At 40.1% G+C, this 22,288-nt stretch overlaps 1 protein-coding gene across 1 annotated transcript in view; it reads right to left on the bottom strand.

Moving 5' to 3' along the window:
• Nucleotides 1-22,288, bottom strand: part of si:ch211-113g11.6 (uncharacterized protein LOC559008 homolog) — a 45,170-nt gene that overhangs the window by 20,380 nt on the left and 2,502 nt on the right. The window contains exons 2-10 of the mRNA XM_054621029.1: nt 18,527-18,666; nt 16,414-16,476; nt 11,911-12,006; nt 11,430-11,535; nt 6,392-6,499; nt 5,447-5,586; nt 3,456-3,634; nt 2,091-2,199; nt 1,636-1,843 (exon numbers count right to left, since the gene is read on the bottom strand). Coding sequence (XP_054477004.1) covers nt 1,636-1,843; nt 2,091-2,199; nt 3,456-3,634; nt 5,447-5,586; nt 6,392-6,499; nt 11,430-11,535; nt 11,911-12,006; nt 16,414-16,476; nt 18,527-18,666 — 1,149 coding nt within the window. The remainder of the gene's footprint in view (nt 1-1,635; nt 1,844-2,090; nt 2,200-3,455; nt 3,635-5,446; nt 5,587-6,391; nt 6,500-11,429; nt 11,536-11,910; nt 12,007-16,413; nt 16,477-18,526; nt 18,667-22,288) is intronic.

The following is a 22,288-nucleotide window of genomic DNA, read 5'->3' as shown; positions in this document are numbered from 1 at the left end:
AAACCCTGTTTGGGAAACCATGACTGTTTCTTTAGGTGGAAAAGAAAAAAAAACCCAACAGGAATGATTCAGTGAGTGTGGAACAACCTGTTCCTCTGTCCTCAGATCTCCAGTGACACGCACTGCTCTGGTTTCTTTTTAGGCCACCACAGAGACCCTTGGCTGTTCATAGCCCTCCATCCTCTCCTCCTTGTCACTGACACAGTTAGTAAAGCCCACAGCGAGAGAGGCCAGTCTCACTCCTTTAACACCGTGTTGTTTTTTTGAAGCATCTATTATTAGCATCAACCCAGAACTGCCCGATGAACGACGCGCACTCGTCCACTGCAGGCGAGAAAGATGACACTTTTGCTCATCTTTTGGGTGATCTTCAGCATGGTGAGACATCCATGCACGCATGAGCATATGACTTGTGATGGTTGCCATAGCGATCTCCCTGAAGCACAATGCAATTTTGTGAGTAACTGCAATGGGCAACAGCAGCGGCTCAGCGTTGCCACTTTGATCAAATAGAAAAACAGTCGTGTGAAGGCCAGGAAGCGTTTGAATGGATATTCAACAGAATACATTTTGACCTTGCGACAAGTTTTTTGGTTTTAGTATTCAGTGCTTAAATTCAAACGTATCTTTTCAGTTGTACATTTGATTTTTTGCATTAATTAAATGTCTGTGATGTTTTTTTTATTATTCATATGTTTTATTCTTTATTCGCCCACAGTGCTGCAGAACTGTTAGAACCTTGGGTTGTACATTATGACTCACTTGTCCTGATATGCGAACAAATGTTGCTGTGCATTTATTATTTTTGATTTTCCCCGGTATCTATTCATTCTTATTGCCACAATAACTGACCACCATAAACAAAGTATGTGTGGGCACGTAAGCGAGATAATAAATACAAAAAGGTCGTGCTTTAAGGATGCTTTAACAACCTTAGTCTGGCCATATGTCTTTTTCTTTGTCACAACTTCAGAACCATTACCAGCAGCAACCATGAACCAACTCTACATCACATGCTCTAAACAGTCAAAGTACGACACTTGCTGAGGATGAAAGTAAACACCTAGGGAGAAAGATATGGTTTTTTCCAGACCTTCGGGGGGTTATTATTTAAGGCCTGTTTTTTGGGGGGAGATCAAATAAGAGCTTTTAAGAAAACTAAAAAGACAAACACGTCTCCAGTGGGAGGATAATGTTGCTCTGTGTCTCAGTGATGTACTTGGTGTGCGGTTAAAAAAAACGACAGCCACACTCAGCACGACACACTGCAGCAGGGAAGCCAATAACAAAATATGAAAGCCAAAAAGAGTCATTTATCAATGTTATCCGTAAAAAGGATGTGCAGACACTCAGCAGAATACAGTTCATTCAGGTCCCTTGAGATAGCGACAAGGCCGGAAAGATTATGTTGTCCTTTGTTTTTGTTAAATAAAAAATAGGTCAAATTTTCAATGCCAGTTGAGATTGAAATGAACACAACATGAGGCCATCTGGAAATAGCAAAAGGACGACGGGAACAATTCCTCCACATGAAAATGTAATCTGTCCCACTGCATCAAAACAGAAAGAGTTGAATCTTTAAACCACACACACACACACACACACACATATATAGATGCACACACACACACACACCTGTTCCGAGGTAGAGGACGCTGTAGTGCTCGTCGTTGACCGCCAGGACGATGTCCGCCACAGCGTGAGTGATTTGGTCGTCCGTGGGCAGGTCGAGCGGAGCCACGCCGACGGGCCGGATAACGTCCTCGATTTCCGGGTGGTATCTGATCACCCCGAGGTTCTTGATGTCGTTGTGACCTCCAGCTGTCGAGTTTTTCCGGACACACTGAGAGGAGAAGTGATGCAATCGCTTCAGACCAGGCCGGGCTCTTGAATAAACAATATGCCCTTGAACAAAGAAGTTTTCGAAATTGCTTTTCTTTTTATTAACTCATGCCTTTCAAAAAATTGCGCTTCAATTTTTTCCCCTAAAAATAAAAGGCCAACTCATGCAGTTGTGTATTTTTATCTCAATGCTGTTTTTCTCAGTGTGACACAAAAAAAGATTGAAAGATCTTGTCGGGTTTTCTTACCGCCCCAGGGCGACTCCCCATGAATGGACTGCTGTAGCCCTTCAGTTTGGATGTGGTGAAGGCCTGGTCGATGTCTTCTATGGAGTACGCACAGATCACTGTTCTGCCCCTGAACAAAGGCAGAGGGAAGAGTAATAACATTAACCATGAAAGCAGACGAGTGGTTATGAGGGACATGCAGCTTTTTCTAGGGCAGTGGACACTTTCAAATCAATGAATAGTTTTACATGCACACTCATATTCCACTATTATACCGAATATGACAATATTCTAAATTGAATACAGGTCATGTAAACAGAGAGTGCTGCAGTGCTGCAGGGATTTATTGTAGGCCAACCTCGGTACCATCGTCCATCTAGCATTATGCTAGTTTCATCAACACAAAGCCAATGAGATGTTTCCATTGGATTTTGGGGATTATTGCAGAAAATAAGCTCTGTGGAAAACAAACGTTTATGGTACTTATATGTTTTGTAAGAAAGATAATCTCCACAATTGAACAACACTTTTTATTTATTTTTATAGCATGAATACCATCAGCGGAAGTAAAAAGCTAACATTAGGCTATAAGGCAATTGACCACGGTCACATGACTTCACTTCACAACTACTAAGCTAAAGGATGATTAGTTTTCTAGGGATGGCGTTTCATCGTCTCATTTAGACTCTTGTTAGCAACAGCCTTTTTTAAGACGCAAAACTACTAAATTGTCCAGAGGGATATTTACTGATGTTAGTTAAATCGTAGAACAAAACATTTTACAAGCTTCTAACAAAAACCCCATTCAAAAAACCCTCTGTCTTAGAGACAAAGAAACCAGACGTGCAAAAATGCCGACTCATTTCCGGGTTTTAGCTGCATAACACCAACCCATCATGAGTTGTTTCAAATAACTACAATTCCACTTAAACTTAATTAGAAAAAATAAGGACTTTATTCCCAATAAACATGAGTCCTTGTTGGTAAATTGTCTCAGCATCAAACAGAAACATGAAATGAATTATGTTTCTCCAGATTTCACCAATGGCGAACATGCATGGAGGTTGCAGGCATGGCCGTTCATCTTATACTTGTAAACAACATGTTAATCTTTGTTTTCATGTTCATTTCCAACCCACCTCCAGTCAGGAGTAGAATCAGGTAACCTATGGTTACCAACAACACCATTCTCTGCGCCATTTCACAGAGTAGCATACGAGAATCTTTGGAGAAACATAATTTCAGCTTCATGCAACACGACAAAGCTTCTTTGAGCTGTCTTTGTTTAACATCCCCACAAAATATCCTGAAATAGCATGAAAAAAACATAAATTGCACACTGTAATTAACTGTGTAGGCAGTCAGTGATTCTGAGCTCCGGCTCACCATGCGTTGGAGAACAGGCCGTACAGGACTCCGGCCCTCTTGTCCTGCGCCGTCAGCACCACCGCCTGCTTCATGTTGTTGTACTGCTGCTGAGTGTTTCCTGCGCCGCACATCACCCTGGCCTTCATGAAGGTGGTCCATGAGTCTGCCAGCAGGGCTTTGATGCCCCCTTCATCCACCTGGAAAAAACATAAAAGCACTGTGACAACAAAGTCATAATAGGGCAGCCGGTGTTGCCAAATGGATCTTTTTTCTTTGTGTCTCCTGCCAAGATGTGACATTAACACCTTACCCAGAATACCTGGAGTCCCTTTCCTTCCCTCATAGATCCTTCCACAGTCTTTAAACAATGTTGATGTACTAACCATTGTGCGTATGCAGCTTGGCAATGGAAGAACGGCGGAGTGAAATAACCATCAGGCCATGCAAAAGCATTAACCACCAAGGATTGCGAAGGCAACATAAACAATCGACTTTCCAGATCAATGTGCTGTCAGTGAGCGAGCAGAATACATTAACAAGGGCTCCAATATTTAGTGGGCAGATATATACATCTATTTAGTGGAGAAACCTAGTGTGCAACGTTACACCAGTGTGAAATTACGAGCATACAAGTTACTATATGCTTCCAATTATGTTAACTTTGTTCATGCACAGAACATCAAATACGATGACATAGTCTCAGAGGTGTGATTTATGAAATTGGTGCTATAAACACAAGCATTTTTGATCAGTCCAGTGGTAGTCAACATGTTTAATAGCTTAAAACCATAGAGGTGTTTAGGTTTAACAAGTGACCGTGTCAACTGGTGACTTGTGGTTGCACGTAGTAATGGAAGCTGTTGAAAACACCAACAGAACATGTGTGTGTTTTTGGTAAAGCCTTAAATCAATTTTAAATACAGACTTATCTGTGTTTTTTATTTACGCCAACCATTTATGTTCGTTACTTCTAGGAACCACAGATGCATTCGGCTGAAATTCAGCAGATAGCGTGATCACCTGAAACGGTCTTGATCCTGTCGGAAAAAAAGACATTTTGATGTTGTTTTAATTCAATGTTGTTAAAAGCTTAGTAATTACATTTTTTGGATGCGGTCGGCTGTAAAAGGGTCTATAGGAATACTCTGACATTTTTGGGGAAACAATTTTGATGTTTTATGCGTCTGGGCGTTCAGTACACAGATTAGTAAAAAAATATGCGTAACACAGCCAATCTACCTTCCTGAAGCTGAAGCTAAAGCTGACTAATAACCACGTCAATGATGAAAAGGAAGTTTGGTAAGAGAGCATTGTTTAGTGCATTTTTCTTTAATTAGCAGATAAAGAAACTCCACTTACTCAAAACTACTTTTATACTCTTATCATTTATCTTTTACTGTCTGTGTGGATTCATTCACAAGACTCAGAAGGTAAGTAATGAATCTCACAGGGCAGCAGGTGTTTTGTATTTGACGGCTGATTGGGAAACACCTGGTTTGACACAACTGATTGGAAAACAGTTCATATGTTCAGCAACATGCTTCTACCCAGAGCAATGCAGCAGCAGCAGCTCTATATCGTACAGAACTTTTATTAATCCTACAATTTTGTAGTGTGAAGATTTACTGATTAGGATGTAAAACCAGAAACATGTTTAGAAATGTTTTAGAAAGTGGAAAGTAGAAAATAAACTCTAAGTAAAAGGAGTATTATTTCACCATGTGTCATGTTGCATGTTCACTCAGAACATTTGGGATTTGTTCATATTCTAAAACCTTGAGTTCTTAGCTATTCACTCTTTGGAAACAGTATTAATACAAACCCTCCAGGCCTCTACCAATTATTAAAATGAAACAATCTGTAAAGGTCAAAGCACTCTTTGATTGCATGCTCACAGCTAAGATATATGCAATGCAATGTAGAAGTAGTAAGAGTAGAAAAGGAGTTTGTGTATGGACCTGGATTTATCAACATTCCACCAAACACAGGCTTAAAAGTGTCATTTTTACCGTGCAGATTCGGCCGATGCGGGCCTTGTAAGGCTCCTCGTCCACTCTGGCTGTCTTGTTGAGCTCACTGAAGAAGAAGTAGATCTCCTCCTTGTACTTTATGGAAGAGGGGATTATGGCTGCGCCGGCAAACTGTGGATCTGGTGATGAGATTTAAACGTGTCAGTTGTCCATCTTCTTCTTTCATGATTACTTTAACTTTTCATGCCGGGACAGTTCACCCCAAAAATCCAACATTTTATATTTCATCTTAGCTGTAGTGCTTTTTATCGATCTGTTTTGGTGTCACATGGAAGAGAGGCTTGTGCTTGTGACAGCTTGAGACGTAAACGTTACAAACTGCTCTGTCGTGCTAAATGAGCTAGCTTTATCGTGTATGCATGCTTCCTTTATGCGCGATGATCCAGTTTGTGGGTGTAGAAACAAAAAATGTTCCTCCATGAAACTGCTCACAACAAGGTCTGTGGATTACCTTCAGTGACCAGGTCATGACTTCTGGAACGAGACATTGCTTTTGAGTCTTTCAAATGTATTTTTTGGAGTGCCATCTAGTCCCGTTATACTGGGGATAAGGCAGACATCTCTACTGTGGATATCTACTTAAATAGAAAAATCACAGCAAAACATTTTAGATTGATAAATAGCACTACAGGAGGAACAATTTGTATTTTTGATTTGGGGTGAAATGTCCCTTAAAAACTGCATGTTAAAAAACATTGTGAGAATCAACAGGCTGCTTTCCGTTTTCTGTATCACATTTTTCTGCAGTAAATATCGTGACCCAAACCACAAACACAGTGACAGAGAATCCTCCTACATGTTGTTTCTCCCCATGGGAATGATAGTGGGTGATTTACAGAGAGTACCACCCACCATCTCCATATTCATTAATCTAAACCTGCACGGTTTCTGCGTGACTTTCTTCCTCCTCCACCTCCTACTCACTCAGCAGCCAAATGTTCTCCGTCTTCAGGAGTTTCTGGGAGCCAAACGTTCGGCGGATGGAGCCGGCGTGACCTGCCACCGACGACATGGCGGAGTACATGCTCCCATCTGAGACGGCGAGGAAGGAAAGACGAGGGGAGAGAACAAGAGAGGGTGAACAGTGGGTTAAAAAAAGAAAAGGTTGCAAAGGTTAGATGGAGAGGAAGGGAGATTGGATGCCGGGGGGAGGCAGATACGGAAAGAAAACATTAAGAGAGAGGAGAGCGAAGGCAGAAGAAAGGAGGCCCAGGAGGACAGAATTAAACAACAGGGGAGGAGAACGAGAGCAAAGGAGACATCAAGACAGAATATATCTGCCTGCACTGATGAGCAGCCACCCATCACCATATTCTCATAACCCCACTCAGAGCTCTGTCTCCATAGCGATGCAGACGGGGAGCGTTTTTTAAATCGTAGCAGCAACATCTTCATTAGGACTGATCGTTATTAAAATGCAGCACGACTAAAACAAAAGGGTCGGCTCGCTGCATCAGAAAATCGATCCCCATTTGTAAGAGCGAGAAACTAACCTCTCACTAATTTCTCAGTGTCTGTACGAACAATACATCTTGATTACACTTCAATTTGAAATGTCTCTATTGAGATAATGTGACCCGGCACTGCTCGATATCACACAATCAGGAGTTCCTTTCTCTGTGGAGATGTGCAAGGCACTACATCTCTATATTCTTGTGAAATTGATAAAATCACAACCTGCATATGATTAGCAGACATGAATACAAGAAATGGACTGTGACTTCACCCATTTGTGTGTGAACAGCCATTTTGAAGCATCGAGTTCTGTATTTTGGCAGCCCCTATCTTGTTTTTTTTGCAACCAGAAGTGACACAAGAGGGTGGAGCTACAGTACAACCGAATGCTGTATAAGACATTTTTAGGTATCCAAAATGTGTCAATTCATTTTAATAAAATATATAAATACACAAAGTAAGTGAGAAACATGGCAAAATCCCAGATTGTACAACAACGTGGCAGAGACCTGTCAATCACAAGGTAGCCCCGCCCATCTATTTGACTCTAAATGAACCATAATTTAAAAAATGAACATCATGCTGTATTGAAGAAGACTTGAAACTAGAGATTGAGACCATAAACTCAGCAAGAAGACTTTAGAGTGGGAATATATGCTGGTTTATTATAATAAGTGTAGAAAAAAAAAAGCGTCCTCCTGTGTCTCTGGCTGCAACATCATTTTTCCCATTTAAACGGAAAGTTATACTTTGTTAAGTATGCTATTAACATTTTTAAAAGCCTTTTTAGCCTGTTTTTCCACTCAGGGAAACATTAGAGGCCGTTGTGTGAAACTCATGTTGTGAAGTATTGTAATGTGTGTGCATGTTTATGGTAGTACATCGTTCTTGTATCTATTATTATCTCCACCAGGAGGATTGTCTATGATTGCTCATGTGTGTGAGTGAGTGTGCACCTCTGTGTCTGTCCACGGTGAATCTCGCGTTCTGCTGCAGATATCTACATAATAATTTTAGGTGGCCATTTATGGCTGCATGCTCAAGGACCTCTTGTGATTTTGGTGACTTGACACTTTCTCAAAACACCTTTTATCGCCTGTTTGTTGCTGGCATTGATTGCCTGCTGACTCCTCACTCGCTACTCTACTAGCCCCAATGCCAGAAGTGATCGCAAGTGATAGCCTACCGCAACTCTTGGACGGTGAGTTTGGTTAACAGCTTATAAAACTACACACACTGCTGACAACGCTGCTCTGCGGCTAAAGACACAGTTATTATTCCATGCCTTTTTGTTGGACATCAAACTCAGGTTTATTGTCATCAAAAAAATAGACTTGATAAAAGCTTTGAGCCTGGGTTACGCCCGTGAGACGGAGCGGAGATGTTCGCCTGCATGGAACCGATGAAGACATCTGCATAGAACACACATATAGATGGGCGGTTAGCCAATTGTGGCTATACTGAGTGCACCTTGCTACCTTTAAAATGTTTTGAAATTGTAATTATTTTAAGTATCCCCATTTTTACTAACTTTATGAGTAATCTGATTACGTTTTTTCCCCTTTTAGTTGTATCCTCATAAGTTAACCTCCCCAAGCTTGTATGTACCTCAACTAATGGAGTAATGGAAGTATACTAAACCTGCATGGATACATACAGTACCTGGGCCCATTTTAAAGGATATTTCTTGTAACAGAAAAATGTTTGATTTCAAACAGCCCTACCATTTGTCTTCTCTCTTTTGCATGCAGCAGTCTGTAAATGTCTGAATTCTTTCTGAATGTGTCAGTGCAGCCGGTTGTACAAAAGCTCCATTTAGCCATGTTTTATGAGTTTCTATCCATGTGAATGCATGACGGCAGATGGCTGACTCTTATGTGTTAGGCAGTCCGGGTGGTGTGATCCCCTAGTGATGTTACACTTGAGAATAACATTTATGATCTGCTGAGGCACAGGAATAAAATGGGGTCATATTGGCCCTGTGTTGTTGCTCTACTTCATATTAAATAAATAAATAAAACTGATTCGTTTGGGGTAACGCTTTAAATCTGGTTTGTCCAGTTCTCTTTAAAGAAACCCCCAAGAGTATTAAATATGCTCCTCTTCATATTTTTCTTCTTGCTCGTCTTCTTCTTTTGCGTGTGGTGAATTGCTTCTTTCACTCGATAGCCTTCACTTAAGCGAGGCTCCTTTTGTCGAAACATTGACTGAAAAGCTACTCACGCAGATGGAGGGTTTATAAATCAGAAATGATTTTCCTTTGTTTAGTACTTTGAAGAATATTGTGAAATACAATTTTACTCTTAACACAGGACAAAGAAAACTAGCAGAATCATGTTCTACATTGCAGATATTGAAAAATGAATATGGCGCATTATTTGAAATGGCAATAAATAAAGCAACCCATTAGATCTTGTTAAAGGTAAAATAAATATGTTTTTCAGGCAAGTACGACATGATTTATTACATTCTACTGACACACCAGTCCTGTTGAGGATTGGCTCTTTGTTATATCGTGAGGCACTTTAGATAAAAGCATCTACTCATGATCATGTTATGAATAGAGAGTGATAAAGAGAGACGGATCACTCCCTCGAGCCCCAGACTCACAAGTGTCGCTTTGCCGATCCCGACTGAAATGAGCAAAGTTAATATATGAAGAGCTGAAGGCGGGTTTGTTCCAAAATAAGATCTTTAAAAAAAGTGGCACCGTTTTTATTTATTTATTTTCTTTACTTTACATAACCTCATTCTTTACTTCCTGAAGTATTAATTACTTTGACTCCTTCTATTTGGTCCTGGCCATACCAACAATTCACAATGACGAAATCTTTTACCAAAGTCAATTCATGTGAGTCGAATAATCACAATCAGGGGCTGTCGTTATGGCAACCGATCTCAACTTTTGTACATTTAGAAAAGCAAAATTGTACCGTACAAAATCAATGAAGTTGTCGTTTTGTCTGATTCCATTATATATATTTCCTCATAAAATAGTTAATATATTGCTTATTATGGCTTTTGCGGACAGTTGAGATCAACAAATCCAAAGTAAACCATAGAATACATTGTTTGTAAGACCCATATGAGATTTTCAAGCACGCTTTTGAAAAGTCACAAAAAGGAAATGAGCGACTGGTTTGGAGTGAATAAAGGATTTGGCACTATGCATGGTTGTATTAAAGCAAAGTCCTCGGGTTTCAATCGGGCAAGTTGTTCTTGTTAATTGTTCTTTTCTGTCAACCACTTTTGGCCGTTGTTCATATTTTCCGGAGATGAAAATGTGCATGCATGCTTTATAGTAATATCCTAAAGGACGCAGATGGCAGAAATTGACTGACGTGACCAGTCACGTGAGTTTAATATTCACTTTGTCAGAACTTATTTCGCAATGCGTTTGCATATCCCATTTAGCGCATCAACTCTCATTCCAAAAAGGGAAATAAGACCTAAAGCAAGCGTAAAACCTTTTTTGCGCAATTGAGGAGGTTTTATTGAATTTTGCTGTTTCCATGGAGCTTTTCTTAAGTTTTGCTGCACTTCAGAATATGTGTGAAAACATGATCATCATAGGTTTAGGCTCACAAACAACTTAGGGTTTGGAGATACCATAGTTGGTTTTCTTTTACTTGCTGAGGTAGCAAACCTACTAGCTAGCTAGCTGTTGTGGCTAGATTGATAGTTCGCTCCCAGCATTGTGCTACTAGAATCATGGTAAATTGCAAAGTAATTGCTCTTTTCACTTCCTGATTTGACCAGAATCCTATCAACTCTGAATTCAAGAGGGTGTCATGGCCATGGCCATGTCTCTGGTTATCCCTTGTGTTTCATGTGTTTTCCCTTGTTTGTTTATCTGTGTGTGTGTGTGTGTGTGTGTGTGTGTGTGTGTGTGTGTGTGTGTGTGTGTGTGTGTGTGTGCTGTGAGGTGGGCGTGTCACTCCTCTCACTCTCCCCAGCTCCCTGATTACTGCCAAGCATACTCACCTGCTCCAAGCCACACACCTGCCTTCAATCTACTCATCAACTCTGCAGTATATCAACCCCGGTCATCCACTCACTCAGGGCCAGATCGTTGCATTTATGTCAGACCTTCCAGCAATTTCCCGTGGACTGATTCCCCGTTGCCGACCCTGCCTGCCTGTCTGTCTGCTGAGTTCTCCGCTTTGAATAAAGCTCCTGAACTTTATCTGTCTCCTGGTCGTTCTGCGTTTGGGTCCACACCACAATCCGTGACAGAGGGCACAGCCTTCAGGTTCACTAATCAAAAAAGCTTCTTCTTTAGTGCGCGGTTTCAAATTTAAATCAGCGACTATTTGTTCACTTCCATTCTGTGCAAACAAAGGGTTGAATAAAACATTCGCTTCCTGTTGGCAGAGCAAATTCACATCTTTGCATCACAGCGTGAAGAATCTATAATGATGTGTTTGTAAGATCATATTCTTTTTCGTCCCAGTGAATCTGTGAACTCCTGCTAACAGACATGTTATTTATTTTCTGCATTTATTACCTGCAGGCAAGCTGATGGACCTCTGAGAAGGGTAGGCTGGGGAGATGTCAGAGGCAGCCGCTATCAGCCCGTTGCCCTGAACATCCGTCAGCACCGTATCATTTACCTGCCGGGGGAAAGAGGAAACGTTTGAGCCTGGAGGAAGTCTGACCTTTTCAACCCTGTTCATTCCCTGGCATGACTCATTATGCAGTAAACATCTTACAGTTTGCCTTCCCAAGTCCCAACACTCAGAGTTTAACTGTTTGTCACTACACAGGGTTTAGAAGATTTAAACTTGTCTATGGGGTGACTGATGAGTGAAAACATCCTTCATGGCAATAAATAACTCCAACCCTTCATCTCCCAAAAAAAGCAAAAAAAAAAATGCAAATTGCAATTCATCCTGAGACTATTTAGACTTGAAGAGCAGCAGCCGTAAGCAGCTGCAAAATAATACACAGTATAGCATTTCAAGAAATTTGTCTGAAGAAACTCTTACCAGCATCCAGCACCTGGGGCTTCCAGCATTTGTCCCACACACTATTATTGTGTCGTTTACTTTCTGAATGACGGTGATGAAATTATCACACTCCATCTGTGAGAGAAAAGAGGCACAAAAGAGGAGAACAAAGGTAGAAAATGAGGCAGAAGCAAAAGGAAGAAAAATACACAGATTGGGAGAGGGATTTAAGAGAGGCAAACGAGATTGGACACTGTGGAGGATATTTGAAAAGGGATTTGAGAGTAAAGGGGGGGCACGAAGGGAGAGAGAAAAAACAAGATAAGACCAAGGGACTGATAAAAACAAACAGAGGAAGAGAGGAAGGTGGAGTACAGAGATAGAGAAACAAAGCAGGAGTAAAACATAAAACAGATTAGGAGAGAAAAAAGAGGATTGCTCAGAGAGAGGGAGAGAGATTTAAGAAAAATTGGAGGTGATCCATGTTCTGAACATTTTTGGCAGACAGCACACAGGAGGCTTAGCCCTGCAGTACAGCCATGCTATGCTCCATATGCATCACTTATTCAATGTGGTGCGTACTGTTTCTCTTCTAATTCTGATGAAAAAAGGCTAGTATAAACTGGAGATGGAAAAAAGCAGGGCCAAAGCTTGTGTAAGTGTTTGTAGGTGGATGTGTAGGCGAGTTGGTGGGCTGGGTAATCTGTAATCTGTAAGTATGCACTTTTTTACTTTGTGTGCTTATGTTCTTGAGAGTAATACTTTGAGTTTGGGCATATATAAGTGATTCAACGTGGCCCACACTAAAATCTAGGACAGAAGTTGTTACATTTTGAACATTTTGGTTGAATTTGTTTAGAGAATAACAGACCAATGTGTATAATTGTGGACATATCTTACTGGAACTAGTAGCTGATGTGAACCTCAAACCAATGTCTTCTTCAGTAGCATCATTTTTGATCAGTTTATAAAGCTGGTCTCAAATTCTTGTGACGCATCATGTTTTACTGCACTGCTTGGCAAGAAGCTCACAACCCTGTAAACAAACAATGCTCACTGGAATACCCACCTAGTACCCCTCGGATTAACATCCATATTTAATGATTCCGCACCTCATGATAAGGTCCAAAGCCAACATTCAATTCAGTGCAGGAAGTGGTGTGTCCTTAACATAGTGTGGCACTAAGTTATGGAATGTAATGGAGGATGGGGTACCTTAACCTCAAGTGTTTGTAGCTATACATACAAAAACATATGTACTATAAGTTGTATGTTATCAACATTATCATGAGCCTCGACAGATGATGCAGTGTAAAGAGCAATAAGTTCTCCATAAGGAGGAAGTCGGGATGGGTGGGTGTGTCTGAAAACCCGTGACTTTCAACAAGGAGACCGTTATTCATGTCCCATGTCCATGACTTATTTGTTACATAACTTCTTAACACAAGAAACACAACTTTTTCGTAGTTATTGTAACCCAAACTACCATCTTTTCCTAAATCTAACCAAGTAGTTTTGCTGCCTTAACACTGCAGGGGCTTTCGTGGGCGCCCTGATGCTCGTGTTGCTTTTTGTAAGATAACATATAAACCCTTGTCCGAGTGTACTTTGAACCACAACCATACCCTTACCTTTACCACACTGTAGTCTCAGAATCGTTGGCATGAACATTACAAATACTAGTTTTTCAGGTATTTACGTCCAGTGTTTTTGGACGAAAGTGAACTTACTTGACTACTATTCTAAGACTTGACAAGGCTGATCTAGAGCTGAAGAACCTTTGTAGCCACCTTTCTTGAATGTCCTGGGTTCACTTCCAGCTTTGGGACCTTTATTGGGTGTCAAATCCCTCTCTACTCCCCATTTCAGTTCATCCATTATCTTTCATTTATCCAGTGAGGCAGCTGGTTGGAGGGTATTCCAGACGACCCTCGGCCCGAGCAATGTTTTCCAGCTCCTCCTAGTGAACCCTGAGGCGATCCTAGGCCAGACCAGACATATCTTTTCTCCCCAGCGTGTTCTAGTTCTTCCCCCAGGCCTCTTATCAGTTAGACGTGGCCGGAAAACATCTAAAGGGTGGTGTCGTGATCAGATTCTCGAACCACCTCAGCTGGCCCATTTGGTCACGTATGAGCAGCAGCTCTATTACAGATATGTCTGAGCTCCTCACCCTATCTCCCTCTGTCTTTAAAACTGTCAAAAAAGGCAAAAATGCCAAAATGAACATTAAGAAAGCTCTATTAGAGCCACAAAGGACAATATTCAACTGTTTTCACAACCTGATTTGTACTCCTTGATGCTGATCTATAAGCGTAAAATTGATTAAGTCCCCTTTTTCTTTATTTATTCTTGTGAACCTGAAAGCCCCCTGGTGAGAGTTGATAATTGGGTCATTTAGGGTGAGGACTATTCGGGTAAAAGTACGATTTAAGATTAGCTTTAAATAGGGCTAACACTTCGTTTTTGTTTTGCTCAACCTGGTCCTTATCTGTTGCCAGTGTATTTGTTCCTCGGTCTCAGCTTAATGGTGGGCTCTGGACGAAATGGAGCTGAAGAGGTCTTGAGAATACAGTCTGTCTATTGAATTACCTACTGTTAACATCCTATCTCGATCTAGTAGTATATCTTCCCCAAACCTTGTAACTGTCTATGACTGAAGGAGGGGTCCTTCTATCTTTCATTCTCCTTCCCAGAACCATTGTCTTTATCGGGATGAGATTTACTGTGTCACTAATCTCGTTTTCCACCATCTGCCACTGCCAGACGCGCTAGAAGCTCTGTTTATGCATGGGAGACAGAACCCTCTTGGTTTTGTGCCATGACTCCAGTTACACTTCTCCATGATTTTTACTCACAACTCCGATGGGTTGTAGCTGACTTTAGATATGGTTGGAAATATTGAAATGGTAGAATTCTTAGCTAATTGAAATGGAAAAAGGCTCTTGTCCTGATGACAACAGGTTCACAGTCGCCAGTAGACTCCAGTTCACAAGCTGTGCAGAAAACACATTATGTGTGTTGAAATAGGACTATCACTCGTTTGTTAAACCTGACTGCAGTTTACAATCCATGCAGACATTACTGGACTGAAAGGCTTGGAGGTCTGACGCAGCTACAATACATCAGATATGAATACAATTGTCAGCTTTCACAGCATCGAGCAGAATAACAGCACTCTAAAGCACGGTGTCACTTCTTGTCTTTTGCCAGCACTCAGACTGAAGCAATCATCCAAAACACATGTGGAGAGTGGACACAAACAGGCACATGGTTCTGTACATAGTACTTGGATGTGATCCCTCGTGGCCATACAGATGCTGAAACTTTAATTTGCCCTTAAAGGGGACATATCATGCTCATTTTTCAGGTTCCTAGTTGTATTTTGGGTTTCTACTAGAACAAGTTTACATGCTTTAATGTTTGAAATAAACATTATTTCTCTCATACAGTCAGTTTTAATGTACATGTATTCAGTCATGGTCTCAAACGCTCCGTTTAAACGCCTGTCTCTTTAAGCTCACCTACTGAAAAAGCCCAGTCTTCTCTGATTGGCTTGCGAGAAAAATAGGAATGGAAGCGAAATCCGAAATTCACATGTTATTTGACCGAGTTAGCCTACAAAAGAACTGACTGGGTTCTTGTTTTTCAAAGTGTTTGGGTTGGGAGATAGCTCTGAAAAAATGAGGTTTTTTTAAACTATGTGCCCCTTTTATAGATATGTGATAGAGTTTAGTCATATATTAACTATCTGAAGTAATACATTTGGTTATGAGTAGGGATGGGAAAATGGACCAACCGTTTTAGCTATTGAGTAAATGCAGAATTTGACCCTGAGAATAAATGGAAAATTGGTTTAAATTATCTTATTATTTCCTATAATTATGAAATGGATGAATGTCCAAATGGAAAATAATGAATTGATGTAAAATAGTAGAAATGTTCTTGGGCTTTAAAGTGCAAACCTTAAATACTAAGACATAGGATTCTCTTGCCAGGCACCTTTTTGTAATCTGGATTTCTTTATTGTCTTTGACGAGCAGCCTTTCAAGCAGCAAAGTATCCTACTGCTTAAGATTATTCCTGAGCCTTGGAGCATTTCACATTAAGTTGAAGCTTCCTCACGCTGTTGGACATATTTCAGGTTGAATGTATTAATATGTGGGTATTCGCTCAGTCTCTCCATGGAATCTCATGGAATTATGTGGTGCAATTATTGGCAGCTCACTCATCTGTGTTTGTTTTGAGGTGAAGCTGTGTAATTGTATCCCAAATGTATGAATTACCATTACTTATGCATTTATTTTAACCGTTTTTATTTGAATTATTTTGTTTCTTACTTCCTAGAAAAAACATGAACATGAACCTATACAACTCAATTGGAACTGAACCTGGCAGCACTAACCTCACAGTTGGACAACTGCAAATGATCATGAAGATGATGATGGTGAGAAACATAATGACATCGATGATAATACATTGACGGGGGAGGAAGAGAGCTTTGCAGGAGTGATGGGGATGCTGATAGTGAGGGTGAGTTTCTACCTCGAGTGGTGCAGCCTTTGCTTTGCAGGTATCAATTGCAGTCTGGTCGGATGCCGCTGGGATCTGTGGGAGGAAGGACTGTTTAGTTTGTGCCAACTTCTTTCACACTGCCTTGTTTCAACAAGAAAAACCGTGACCTTGTTGCAGCTGCTGATACACAATCCTCACAAAAAACGTCTTTCGTAGCTCACAACTCGCTGTGATGTTCTTTGCCTTCAAGAATTTATCATCCCATTAAATGTGTCCTTTACGTCCTTGTTGTATTTTGTTGTATTTGTTTTACAAAACCTTCCTTCATGTACTTCACATTTCTCAGACACATTCACATTTCAATTTTCTTTTCATCAATGCCTTGACGAACGTCCATGAACTTGAACTGCTGTATATATGTTGAACTGCAAATTTCCCCGCTGCGGGACTAATAAAGGATTATCTTATCTTAACTTGTTGCTCTCTGTGCATGTATGTGGAGTGAGCAACAGGTAGAGCGGTACGAAGAGGTGGAATGAATTTACCGTTTTGAGAAAACTGCTGAGTGTTGTGCCGCTCGGTCAAACCATTGCAAAGTACATAACTGCGTTGAGTGACCCTTTAATAATAAATGTCTCCCACTATTGTTTAACCTCACAAAATAAGCCCTGGCTCTCTCATGGAGCGTGGCTGCTGTTGCTGTTTTTAAGAATTGAAAATTGCTATTTCTCAACTGTTATGCTCCACTCAACTGGAAATAACTCCTGAGAAACTGTCACTTAAGATTGAGAGTAAGAATACACGCCATCAAACATCAAAACAGTCCTTCAGTGCCATACACATCAGCGACCGTTTCCATCAGTCTTCTTGTCTCTGCTGAGGCAAACACAACACTGAGCCAGCAATCATTACAAAAAATAGGGCATAGTCATATTGGATGAAACATGAAGCTTACAGTCTCTTCAATTTGTCAGGCGAGTCAGCTCTGACACCGCGGCCAACACACTGTAATCTTGAGCCTATATGTTGACATTATTCCACTCGGTGAATAATATTTTCTTTCCTCACAGGGAGAGAGATATGTGTAGGTTCATAAATGTATGCATCACCCAACTTCCACTGCCTCAGCTGCTGAACCGGGTCAGCGGCAGGCCGTCCTTTTCATCTCTCTCTGCCCTCGCTGGCTTACTGTGTCGCCCTCACAGCAGGAGGCCAACTATATTTTTTCTCTCGTCCAGCGTTGACATAACCCTTGCAAAGTTCAGAAGACACAGCTACCAACACCTCACTAATTGACACATTTGTTTTTATCTCTACACAAACTAAAATGTAGAAAGTTCTGGTGTACTGCTGTAAGAGTTGTGTTTGGATATGTTCATCCAGCACTGTACATTCCCAAGCAGGCAGTGAGGAGGTTAAATTAGGCAACAGAAGTGAAACGGGTCCTTTTAAATCTGGTTCGACCTTTAGGTCCCTGCTGCTTATTTTACCAATCAACTTAAAGGCCTTTACACATGAGAGAATGACGCGAACGGAACAAGAATTCTGAATTCTTGCATGCAAGTATTTCACATCAAAACTATTCAATGTATTTTATTGAGGTTTCTTTTAGCAAAATGCTAAATTTGAATGCAATTTTTAATGCTGACAATTTCTGAAATTTGATTTTGAGTTCCCTCGTGTAAAATGTTAGCAGCATTTATGTCTTGGGCTTTTATTGTGGATCTGGTCTGCGCTGCTTTTGTCAAGGTTGAACAGAGTAATAATGTTGTCTTTAGTAGCAGTGTGAAAGCTCAGAAAAATCACATCATTACAATAAAATAGCTTTCTTGCTGCACAATTTTTACATTCTGTATCAAATGACCAATGACAAAAACAACTGTTTGAAAAAAATACATTGAAGTGTGTATTACTCACTAAACAAACAGCAGTTCCAATCATTGGTTGATTGCTAAAGTGGTTTTAAAAGTTGACTGACGTAGACAGTAGTTCGTATTTCAGCTGAGGGTTGGCAACTCATCTTTTATAACCACTCTCTTTGGCAGCATAGTGGTTTCCAGTTACAAAAAAGACTGTCTGGAGCTGAGATATTAAATCCCTGTCTGAGTACAAGACTGCAAACACAGCTAAAAGTAAAGTATACCTGCAGGTCGCGGACCCCTCTGTTAGTGAACGTCAACACATAGACCATGGCCTGGCCGCCCACGTACAGCTGATCGCTCCCCTCCTGGTGGTACATGCTGATGTAGTTCTCAGGTTTGTTGAAGTGGAACTTGGAGGCCTCTGTGGATACAACATAACATATATTAGAGAGATGAGCTGGCAGCTGAGAGCTTTGCTTGAGTACATTGTTGATTTAATTGTTAAAATGTTTGTTTTTGTTTGTGTAATAAAAATGTGCCCTGTGGTAATGAAGTTAAATTAATATAAATGAACTGAACACGACAAAATGAAAACCCGGCAACCATTCTATTCATCTAATTATTACTATGTCAATACTTAAGAAGGAGAAGGAACAGGAAGAAGAATTTTTCCAATCACAGTTAAAAAGCAATTTTCAAATTATATGAAATCAGTTCAATCAAAAGCTAAAGCAAAAAAAAAAAGAACACGGCGCTGCAATGAAAAGTAAGAGGTCAAAAGCCATAACAAAAAAGTCAATGCATAAAAGCAAAATTGAGTTTTCAGGAAGTTATTTAAAAAATGATGCTCCAGATTGAGTCGATCTAAACTCCTCAGGCAGGTCGAATAGAAGTCTAGCAGCCCGGATGGCAAAGAGCTAGGCCTCAGGATTTCTACATGTAATATGCGTTAATATAAGAGCCAGCTCGACTATTCCTGGATGTGAACTGGTTTGATTTAACAGAAATCCAACGTTGCTGCCCTTTGTGGTTTTAGATTAAACACGGAGCATTTACAGACACCCGGCTTGGGTGTTAGAGGAAAAGGGCATTTGGTGGGAGCATAAATATCACTGCAATAATCACGTGGGCAAATACCATCACAGATGCTTGGTTGACTTTCTCTCAGGACACCTCCAGCAGACTCAGAATATGGCATTTCTGATTCATCCAGCTAATCAGACTCACACTTACTGCTACTATTTAAAAGATGCGGTTAGATGCACTACATGCACTTAAAGTCATCTTGAAGATGTAAAAGAGTTCTACAAAAAAAACTGCCATGTCTGTTAATGACTGCTGATATTCAAAGATGGGTTTATAAAACATCAAAGTTTCAAGCCCTTTAATAGGCCTGCCAGGCTTTTCCTTTCATTTCGTCTCTGCTCCAGAACTACATTTCTCCATTTATTTTGCAAAGAGACATTCCAGTAAATTCAACTCTGAAGAGCTTAAAAGCTTTGAAGTAAACCAACCAGCTACCTGTTAGAGCCTCTGACAACATTGAATAGAAAATAAAAAAATAATAGTGTAAAATATGTTCCCCTTTCATCTTCAACAAAAATACACAATGAGATCAAGATTTAATTCCAAACTAATGATGCATTTTACTCATTATTATTATACAGTCACAGTTATTGGTTACATGGTATTTATAATGATTTCCTTCTCATTCCTGAAATAAAAAAAGACATCCAGGCTGACAGTAAAGCCAGGATGAAGTGGTGGTGAACACTTGCACGGGTTGCTAGCCAACCAACTAAGTTTCTATGGAAACAGGGGCCCCTCTGATTGGCGGGAATCTAATTGATGTTGTTTGTACTTCACGAGGAAGTAAATAATGCACCAGGAGGGCAAATGTGGCTGGTGGCCGAGGTAAATACATACATGTTGACTTCCCTCTCTGACAGTCTGGAGAGGAAACACTCTGCATGCAGCCCTGTCTCCTAAGATTTCCATTCAATGAAACTGTATTGTGAATTACATTTGGAGGTAAGTGTATTTTGTCATTCTTCAAGATTTCTTTTGACATATCACAGTTAAGATTCAAATCAGATTGGAGAAAAAACAAAGGGCTTGAAACAAAGAGACTGCTGTTTGCGTCCCATGTGAACCAAGTTATTTTTTGCCTAAACCTAACAAAGAACTTCTTTTGTGTTTCTGTGTTGTTAAATTTCATAGTAATTTCAAGCAAAACCATGATTTTTTTTAACTCAACCTAGCCAAGTGGAAATTGTAGCGTTTGTTTTGTTTTGTTTCAATATACAATGTTTACCCCATATTTCAGACAGTTTGTTTAGTTGTATGGAAATGTAATTTTGTTTGCTTGGCTGCTGCATTAGTTCTGCCAAACTCAGCCTCTTGAATCCATGCTGAATTATATTTGGGGGTAAAAAAAATGTCACTTGACCTTTCGCCTGTATGTCATATCAAAAGTAAGTCTTGTGATAGAAACTGACCACAGCTGGGAACATCTTAAAATACCTTGTTATCCCTTTTTTTATTTAATTTAATATATTTTACAGACAACTAAGTTCAACTAGATAGTAGATGGCTAATATTTCATCCAACCTATATTAACTTTCCAGTTTACATTCAATTTACATTTCAAGTTATAAGACAATTGGAAAATTTCTGTTGAGAAAACCATACAGATCTTAGTTCATGTTAACCAGAGCACAGTTAGCAAAGCAACCTATTTCAGGTATTTCCTATTACCAGCACGAGGGAGCAATGTTTTGAATGGGTTATGAGTGGGTCCCCATTTAATTTGTTCTTGTACACACTAAGGACACATATGCGCACGATGATGTGATAAACATTCCCGCCAACAGACAGACATTATTTCACTGATTTACAGTGGCAGTAGATGAGCGAAAAGCAGGAAATTAGAATACTCTAATGGAATGTAAACAATGTAGGTTTCAAACATTTTTAAGACAGCTTTGCACATGTTTCAGCAACCGACATTGTTTAAGACGTAGAAAGATGGGTAGGTTGGAGGGTAGTTGGACGGGTCAAACAAACAAAGGAGTTTCACCCAGGACACCGCTGTTCATGTCGCATGTGAAGCCAAGTCAGCATTGACTCATTCTACCATAGTTTTTAATACGTAACTTCCGTACTTTACTAACGGCAGTAGTAAAGTCATAACATAACAAGTGTAGTTATTTTACGTAACAAAAGTACCTACTTTATCCCCAACGGTGATCTTTTTGATTGCTTGTGTGGTGTAAGTAAACCTCAAAGCTAAGTTTATTTAAAAAAAGAATGTATACATTTGACAAGTGGACACTGTACGTTTCCACTGAAGTTTATTTTGAAAAGACACTATGCGTGTAGCACTTTGTTCCTGGCACGTCCAAAAGTGACGCTAAAGGGTGAGCAGTGAGAAAATGTTGGAAATTTCCCATTCTGGATGTAATCTGAACTCCTGGTGTCTCACTCTGTGAGCATGTTCCTTTTTATTTTTTTCTTAGACATTTAATCATTGCTCTTTTCAAAAGGTCAGCTTTTCAGAAAACAAGAAAAACAGCCTTGTTTTTCTAAAAAAAAAGGGCTTCATTAAACTCAAGGGTTGTAGAGTTTCCTTCTCTTTAGAGGAGCACAGGATCCTCGAATGAAGTTCAAACATGTTCAAGTTAGTGAGTCACTTTTACAGAAACAAATTCCTAATTGCACTAAGAAATGTGCTAATTAAAGAAGAGTAAAGCGCAGATGTTAGTTTTGGGAATGGCTTCCCATTGTACATGAATAAAGCATCTAGACTTTGGAAAAAAGGGGTTTTGATCTCAAAGCTTTTGAAGTTTTCCTGTTCTGGCATCATATAATGGCTGCTATTTAATTTACATGGAAGCTTTCACTGCAGAGTTGTTTTGTTGATGGACTTCAAGGTCCTCCATTATGAACTTAACAAGAAAATCTTTCCAGTTTATGGTTCAATAGTGTATTGAGGTTTCCAGGCTGCCAACTGAGAGAGAAGGTCAACACAAAGGATGGCTGAA

This window comes from Anoplopoma fimbria, chromosome 20 (genome assembly GCF_027596085.1).
Source record: "Anoplopoma fimbria isolate UVic2021 breed Golden Eagle Sablefish chromosome 20, Afim_UVic_2022, whole genome shotgun sequence".
NCBI classification, from domain to species: domain Eukaryota; kingdom Metazoa; phylum Chordata; class Actinopteri; order Perciformes; family Anoplopomatidae; genus Anoplopoma; species Anoplopoma fimbria.
Note: the sequence above shows the minus strand (reverse complement) of the source record. Positions and strands in the feature narration are given on the sequence as shown.